Source organism: Temnothorax curvispinosus, unplaced genomic scaffold, assembly GCF_003070985.1.
Source record: "Temnothorax curvispinosus isolate PA1 unplaced genomic scaffold, ASM307098v1 QBEX01013120.1, whole genome shotgun sequence".
In the NCBI taxonomy this organism is placed as follows: Eukaryota; Metazoa; Arthropoda; class Insecta; order Hymenoptera; family Formicidae; genus Temnothorax; species Temnothorax curvispinosus.
The window spans coordinates 139,561-148,916 of record NW_020222900.1 but is presented as its reverse complement, the minus strand read 5'-3'; the positions used below and the strand labels follow the sequence as shown (position 1 = coordinate 148,916).

General features: G+C 28.8%; 1 protein-coding gene and 1 non-coding gene across 2 annotated transcripts; both read left to right on the top strand.

Moving 5' to 3' along the window:
- Positions 1-3,378: 3,378 nt before the first annotated feature.
- On the top strand, positions 3,379-6,431 carry LOC112463182 (methyltransferase-like protein 6). The gene is made up of 9 exons (XM_025029381.1): positions 3,379-3,465; positions 3,571-3,967; positions 4,041-4,186; positions 4,297-4,440; positions 4,638-4,813; positions 5,148-5,258; positions 5,638-5,690; positions 5,889-6,122; positions 6,329-6,431. Exons 2-5 carry the CDS (start codon positions 3,581-3,583, stop codon positions 4,792-4,794), a joined length of 834 nt encoding a protein of 277 aa, XP_024885149.1. The 5' UTR covers positions 3,379-3,465; positions 3,571-3,580; the 3' UTR covers positions 4,795-4,813; positions 5,148-5,258; positions 5,638-5,690; positions 5,889-6,122; positions 6,329-6,431.
- Positions 5,478-5,568, top strand: LOC112463191. The gene has a single exon (XR_003041756.1). It is a non-coding gene; the product is annotated as a small nucleolar RNA snR60/Z15/Z230/Z193/J17 (small nucleolar RNA).
- Positions 6,432-9,356: the final 2,925 nt, after the last annotated feature.

Here is a 9,356-nt window from a genome sequence, read left to right as displayed (position 1 = left end):
GACTTTAAAATATATATGTTATAGTTATATGATATATATATATATATAGAGTGTTCTTCTCACGTATTATTAACGAGATTCTTTAATTAATTTAAAGAGATGACTTTTCTTTAACAAAAATATCGAAACATCAGTAATTTCGAATTATAGCGATTGAAGTAGATGATCTTCTCGCAAATTAAACAGAGCCAAATAAATTGTAAGATTACATTTATCAACTGATTTAGATAGTTTATTTTAATAAAATTCCAATTTGGATCTTAATTGCAAAGATATACATATAATGCTACAGATTGAAAATAAATGTTGATCTCCTTTGTTACTCTTTTTCGCTAAGGAAAAATAAATTCCGAACTAACCAAAGATTCTACTGTTAAAAAATGGAACCTAAGGATAACAAAAAATATTTTTTTATTATTTTTGAAAGATTTTTTCATTCTTTTCGCTATAGGCATATAAAGGTAACTGTCCATTTCCCTTTGTCCGATGAGCCGACAAGAATTCACGAGTAACAACGATTGCTAATCTTTGCAATTCATTCCGCGGAAAAATTTCAAAGAAGATTCACGACAGCATTAATGGAAACGTTAGTATGGATTATTTAAAACTGCGTAAATCGCGCACCGAGCCCGTTGAAGCGTAGTAACGCGCATTGGTAACGGGAGAAATTTGGATAATCTCTTGATCGCTCTCGTGAGAGCCAGAGTTCGTTCAATCTCGCGAAAGCTTTCTCTCTCTTTCTCTCTTTCTCTGCTCCCAGAATGAGAATTATTTTTATGATTATGCACCCCGCGCTGTTGCTCGTTAACCGCACAGGGTATTTCTGGGATGATGGGTGATGCGAAAGTACGCTTTAGGGGGCTATGACGCTCAGCTAATTAGCGAAATAAATTTTCGAGTAATAACATCAAAATAAAATCACGTAGCATACGTTAGCGAATGTAATGCAAATCCGATATATTTACAACACTGTCGACTTTATATCTATATATTCAATGGCTCTGCAATACGAATTATTTATGTGATTTGATCTTCTGCCCATCACACGTTCGATATAAAATACCGTTATTAATTCATAATCATTCAAAGATATATGATATTAATTCTTGAAAATGCTATAAAAATATTTAATTTTAATTTTTAATCTTCAATGTTATATAAAACTTGAATTATTGCGTATATATCGCTGCACACACATAATATGTGAAATATTAATCGCTATAAAACTTATAACAGTATTTGATTCAATCATTTAAACAACTTTTATTATTATTATTATTATTATTATTATTATACAATTTTATACTTAATTAGCTCACTGCAAATTAAAAAAATAATTTTTTAATTTTCGGAAAATTTATATATGTATTTCCTTAACATTTCAATTTCACAAGTTTGAACATATGATTTTGCTATTTCAGTAAATTTTAATTTTTCTTATGTAAACAATAATTGTAAATAATTGTAAAGAATATAAATAATCTAACTTGAATCTTTTTTACAAATGTTATTTTTAAATGCCAGAGACTAAAATTTTCTATTTATTTTATTATTTTTTTCTATTTATTGTATAAAATATAATATAAACAATTAAACATTTTTAATATTGCAAGATTCTCGAAAATACCAACATATATTTTTAATTTACGAAAAAGATTGTAAATTGATAGTTATTGATTCGCTACAGAAAATTTATTTGTTAATCACGTTGCTATATCTAAAACAAAACGATTGACCTAAAAGCTTAATATACTAATCTAAGATGATTGATATTGTATGTTCGAGTAATAAAATAATTGGTGATGAGGAAAGCAATAAACTATGTAGAGAAAGTCAAAATAAATCATGCGGTCAGTTTAATCTGGTTGCGGTCTGCCATATACCATTCAGCGTATAGAAGTGCAATTTTAATTGCGACATTTTTTAACGGTCAGAGCAAGGTATATACGATTATAAAGCGGCTGTGAAGGATGGCCGCATTGAAAACTGCGGAATGACGTTACTACACGAGGCATTAATGACTGCGAATTGTGAAACGTGTTTCTCATTCCATTCAGGTAATCTATGGTTGTTACATCTCTCGCGAAGCTCTCTACAAAATTGTGGTCTGCAATGACCTACATACTACTCAATCGATTCATTTTCTTTCGACCGCGCTCAGTTTGCACATTATGGGCTCCTCGTGAAACGCAAAATGCGTTGAATAATATGGAAAATACACACGTGCCGCGTAAAATGGAGGTGATCAATTGAAACGTTATGTACGCAACCTCGTAGGACGATTTTGGATGTTTCATTAATATTTATAACGATATGTAATACTTGCGTTATCATAAATGCTCTTTGTTCTCATCGCCGGTGAGCGATACGCAATTTACTTGACTGAATTTTAGTCACGTTCAGCCCCCTTTAATAGTGTGTCATTGTGTGCCAATGCTGTACGGTGGCATAAAATATTTGTCCCCTATGGGTTCTGCATGTTAATGAAACAAAAACGTGTTTGCACGTGGAATTCATACCGCGCGCAGAGAGAAGCCTATTTCATTTTTTATCAATCAGTATGTCGTATGTCAATACATCACATGAATTTATTAATCTATCCCAGATTAAATTTTATAAAAAAAGTTATGATGTGCGTTATTGATATGAAAGTTATTATTATAAGACATAAGGAAAATCGTATATTTTTTAATATTTTTTATTAAATATTCATAGTTATAAATTTTTATGTAGCCTAAAACTAAAAAAAAATAAAATAAATAGCTATATCAAAGTTTGATCAATATCTAATAATAAATATATGTTGTTAAATGATAAAAATTAATTAATAATTTGTTTTATAAATAATTAAAATTTATTTTGTTATTATATTTTTATGTTATTTTATTAAAGAAGATACATATGTATATTTATATCTGCAGAAAAGTTTAAAAAAGAGGAATATTTAAATATTTATACTAATATTACAAGGAAATTTTTAAAACATTTGATATAAAATTTTATGTAATTTCTGAGTGTTTTTTATTCTAATATTGCATTCAATTAACAGGTAAGCAGATTGCTAATTTATATTACGAAAATAGAAAATCGCTATTTATAATTAAATTTCCTAATTTAAGTTAATTAATTATTTGTTTATTTAATTTTACAAGTATTAAAAAATATCGATTTGTAATTTGGAATAAAATATCAAGTACAATTATTCTATGTTTTATATATTATCAAGATGGTTTTCTTCAGATTATGTATTCTGACTATTCGAACTTTACCGCCAAATGTCAATGGTAGTCACGTGGGATTTACGCATGCGATGTTGTTACCTATCGTGGCAACGTTGCATGCAACGTTGCCGTTTCATCTAAAAATCACCGCGTGGCATAACCGCCGGGCGCCGGAGGTCGGAGCCGCCCGTTTCTCGTCCATTTTCTCCCGGGATCTCGACGAGTGAGGTTGCACGCACTTACGGTAAGCCCTTCTTTTCCTTTGTACATTAAGATATCGCGTAAATTTCTTTTGAAATGATGAATTTCGCGTTGCAAAATTAATTGATCGGCTCGGTAATATAATCAGGAGAAGAAATATGAGCGAATCTGTCGAAAATGCTATGTCGAACGACTCGAACGTGGGACACGTGGCGAAGCGTCTCACGCCGGAGGAAATCGATAGAATGCGGGCGCAGGATTCTCGCTTGGTCTCCGAATTTCGCGCGAATCAACTCGAGAGGGACGCGAAAAAGCATTGGGATTTATTCTACAAGCGAAACGATATCAGATTCTTCAAAGATAGACACTGGACCACGCGGGAATTTGATGAATTGCTGGGTTTGGGCGGCAACGAGAATCAAAATGTCCTCCTCGAGGTGGGCTGCGGGGTCGGCAATTTCATTTTCCCCTTGATAGAGGACGGATTGAAATTCCGAAAAATATTCGCGTGCGATTTATCCACGAGGGCGATAGAGCTGCTTAAGGTACATTCGCTGGATTATAATTGCAAATTAGCCCACGTTGCGTGCCGGTGCGTTAATAGAGGTTTCCTTGTAGAGTCACACGTTATTCCATCCGGAAACAATGCGAGCTTTTCAAACGGACGTTACGTTAGAGAATTGTTTCGCTGAAATTGATTGTCCGGTTGATGTTACGACTCTGATTTTTGCATTATCGGCTATTCATCCCGATAAATTTCACAAGTATGTTAAATGCTGATGCTACTGATTTTAATATTGTTAAAACTATAGTTCTAACATTTTTTGAAGGTTTTGATATGTCGAATTTACTAATTATCTCGTTTATTTAATAGAGTTGCCCAAAATATATACAACGTTCTTGGTAGTGGAGGAATCTTATTGTTTAGAGATTACGGATTGTACGATATGGCACAATTCCGTTTTAAACCTGGGCACAAGATTAGCGAGAATCTCTATATGCGGCAAGATGGAACCAGGTGATTTTATATTTTTCTTTCTGTTTTCTACAATCTATTTAAACAAATAAAAAGATATGATGTTTTCATAGTTCAATTGATTTATAATTAAAATGAAATAAATTTTTTTGTAATCTGATTTTGCCAGATAACGCAATTCTATCCTATCCTATCTGCTTAGAACATAGTAATGACAATATGTTATTTGGATCTTTCAGGAGTTATTATTTCTCTGTAGAACAAATAGCGTGCCTATTTGAATCTGTTGGTTTCGAAACATTGGACTGTGGCTACATACAGAGACGTACGATAAATTTAAAGGAAAACATTGATGTTCCGAGAATCTTTGTTCAGGCAAAATTCAAAAAATCTTGAATATGTAATAATGATAGTGGTAAGTCGTTTTGATTAAAATTAATGTTTGTACTTGTGATAATTTGTTCTAAAACACAAATAATTTTGATGGTTAATTATTCCATTTAGAATTTGAATTTTTGAATAAGAAATCTTTCTAATTTTTATATTTTAGAATGTATACGTGTGATTATTATATTTCAAAAGTCTGATAATTTATGAGTTTTATTTATTTACTGATATTTTAATGATGATTTTGTGACTTATCGGATTTAATGACGAATGTCCTGCAGTGCTGATTTTTTTGCTAATAAAGTTATTTTATTTTGATTTTTTAATTAATTTAGTAACAAATTTTAATTTTTTATTTGCAGATACTGTAGTTCAGTAACACTTATGGCAAACTGTATGGAAAATTTTAATTCTTAAATATGATCTAATGATATACAAAAGAAATGCATAAAATAACGCAGTCGACATCCAAGGTTTGTACTTGAGTTTTTATATAATTGAATGTGCAATTTCGAAAAAGGCACATCTCTGAAAAGTAAAATTTTTCAGGAATTTGCATAAAGATGTGTGGACGTAATTAGAGTATCTTAGTGAAAAAACTTATAGGCTAAAAAATGCGAGATGTGCCTTTTTTGAAATTACACATTCAATTGTATTTATATATTCATTTTTGTTAATAATGCGTGCGCATTGTACAATTACCATGATGATTTCATAGTTCAACTGAAATTACTTTGACGATAATTTAATATTATAGTCTTTCGCTCCTATCTGATATTAGTTATGTATTTATATGTTTTGAATGTCTCGAGTTTCAAATAGATCTAAAGACAACGTTATTTTGTATTTTAGACATCTCGGACGAAAACTCGAGAAAAAGGGCTTGTGTACTTTTTAAATATATGGTAAGTTTAAATTAATTTTTAATTTTATTAAATATTCTTAATGTATTTTAGTGATGTATATCTTTGTATATGTGAAAGATTAACCGTGATATATTTATACATATAATTCGTCACTACCGCTGAGAGAAAACTAGAAATTAATGTGTATATTCAAGTTAAATAGCTATAGCAAATAATTGTATTTTGTATATATTACAGAAGACATTACGATGGCTCCGTGTACAACCGATTGACTCACAATCAATCAGATCTCAAGTTTGATTCCGCTTTATCCGATGTACGTCTTGGTTTATGAAAGATTGATTAAAGAGTTAAAAGGAATAAAAGACTGAGGATTTTGTGGAACCCCTTTGGGAACAATAAATTAATATATATTGCAGAAGAAATTACGATTCTAAATATGAATAATGTTAGCCCATACAAATGTATATGGTAAGACTAATTATTTGTATCGCATACTTATATATATATTTTTCACTTAAATATACGCCATGATGATTTAATCATCTTCACCATCTTTCGCATGAATCGTTGTGATTATTTGATATTAGCTCTATCTGACATACAATTTTACTACTAATGTATTATATTTAAAGATATTACAACTTGATGAACCATGAATTATTTTATTTTTGCAGATCTGTTAATGTGCAATATGGTGTGAATATTGTGGCAGTACCAAACACAAATTTGTATTATGTTTTTGTTTTAATTTTATAAATAAATTTTTATTATGTATTATTGAATCTATATTCTTTCTCAACACCTTTAGCACAGTCTAATTCTTTATATCTATTCCTGTTATTCGAGTTTAAACAATTACAATATTGCTTCTAAAATTTGAACTTAGTACACTTCACTTCATGTTTTTAATTCATTAATACAACAGAAATGGAAGGCAAGTTAATTCTTAAGAGTATTATAGCGATTTTTCGCAAAGCAATCTTTTTGAAATAAAATTATAATAACTGTAGCTCGGTCAAAGTAAAAAGAACGCTACGTGAATGTGTTGGTGGGAAAATCTATATAAAATATTCTTTAATTTTATGATATATAAAAATAGATTCAAGTATATTAAAAAATAAAATAATTTTAAATAAAAGATGCGCGCACTTTCTTTTACACGGATGTGAACACGAGCGCAGAAAGTGGTTTTTCACGTAAAAGTGTACGAGCGTAACATTAACCTAAAAAAAGTCTTTTATAAATATATTATTTAAATCTGCTCCATCTACAAATATAGTGATATCGAGAAGTTACGCGCCAGCTAAAGATAATTTATATACTCTAAAGTTCAATTCTTTATTACTACAATTTAAAATTGAAAATTTTATTTAATAAAGTACTTTGTTAAAAAATAAATACACAAGATCAGTTCTACTACATTACAGTACTGGTTAATAATATTGCATCGAAACAGGGAAGTCATTATTTTAATAAGGAACATGTATGTGCATAAATCAAATTTTATTTTAATACTGTTATTTTATGCTGTGAGAAAAATAAAAAAACTTAATGATTAATTTTTGGACATATAAATACTGTTCTATTTATTTATATAATTTATTAAATGTAAAACTTCAAACGACTATATTATTGTTATTACATTAACGTAGATACGATGAATTACGTAGTATGAAACAGTAGGCACTGATCGCGCTGCTAGTAATCCAGTCTCAATAAAGCGCTTCTAGCATCAGAGCGTACAGCGATAAAGCTGTGCGTACAGAGATAGAGTTCTTTATCCAGTTCAGCCATGACGAAAGAGTTAAGGATTTTAAAACTTCACTATATAAGCATAAATTATCCTAAAATTAATAAAAACAAATGTATTGAAAAAGTCTAATGATGAACAATTTAAATAAGATTAAGATTAGCTTGTTGTTTTAAGAAACTTATCTTTGATTATATATTTTACATTAAAGTAACAGTATAAATTTAGAAGATGTGTTTGCATTATATGTTGCCAGAAATAATCATAGTGATTACTTAATTGTTAGCGGTTTATAACCAAAACTTGCATATGTAATAATTCAAAGAATTAAATGCACTTTTAACACTTGTATAATATTTATTATTTGTTTAATTTTCTCTCTCTCTTATCGGCACTATAGGTAATTTGTTAAATGCAGTTAATTGTATTTGACACACAATTGTATGTGGTTATATTACTGCTTATTAAGTACCGTTAATAAAATGTTATGAAAGCTGATTATATCGAAATTATATCGATAATCGTAACCTGGTGCTTTTCCCAGTAAACACCCCAATAAACATATGTTATTTTGCATGTATATTATTGAGTGAGAAATTATAACATAATGAAACTGATGCTCGGTGTTTATTGGGTTGAGAATTCAAAATAATATACAAAAATATTAATAGTAACCCAGTTTCTAAATAACAGCAATCTCATATCATACATATACGAATTACTTTATAACGTTTTTTCGCATTAGAACATAACAATGCGTGCACCATTTTATTATGATTTGTAGTTTTAATATTTAATATTTTAATATTTGAACAATGATTATATTATTTAAATTTATTTAAACATATTATTATGTATTATATGTTATATTATATTATTAAAAGCTAGTGTTTAAAATTTTTTATTGGATTATATGTTACTTACAGTAGACATTATATAAGTTTTTAGAGTATACGTGTATAAATCAAAATCTATTTTTAACTCGCTCTCCATCAGTATTTCTTATTCTTATCGCATTTCTGAAATCTTTTTATATTTATTTAATTTTAGTGTTTTTTTAGTTTTAAAATTATAATAAGTTTTAAAAAAATCATATAAATTTACGAAATTTTGGCAAATGTAAAATTTAATTTTTAACATATATTAACACATAATCTAAACGAGTTCGTTGCAGCAATTTCCTTTTTTTCCTTCGAAAGTAGTAATATAAAAAATTTACCTTGAGATACAAATGTGAAGAATAAATTATTGAAATTTTTTACGAAATCGGTAATAAAAATTGCACATTCTATGAATGCTAATTATCGATACAACTGGATGAGCTCATTTTGTGTCATCATTTATCGACCTATAATTTAATATCTTTCTCACGATTATGAACGGGTGATGCTTTAATCACTTTGGTGCTTAAACATATAATGCTATGCGTATTACTGAAAGTGTGTTTGTAAGTACAACGTTCGAGACATTTCTAAACTGTCCAGATATTCCATGCTTTGAACTTATTAATTAAATAAATTGATACCATATTCAAATTAATTTTACTTCGACAGACTTTGCAATGACACGGGAAATATAATTTATGATTTGATATAATTTATTAATAAATTTGCTTTATATTTACTTTATATATTTTGCTAATACGTATATCTAATTGAGAAATTAATTAACAGCAAAAACGTTGAAATTGATCGAAAATTTTTAAATAATAGTAATTCTTTCTTTATAATTGATTATTTCCTAATTAATACGAGGTTACATCTTGTGTAAAATATGAATCAGTTAAGGAAAATCAGAGGGAGAAATTAGTTGTGTAATATCCTGCATTGCATAATAATGATATGAACGTTGTGCAAATCGTATATGATGTCGTTTATCTTAGTGACATTCTTTTGCCTCATATAAATATTTTATTTTGCAAGACGCCACAATAAAGACGCGAATAAAACTAC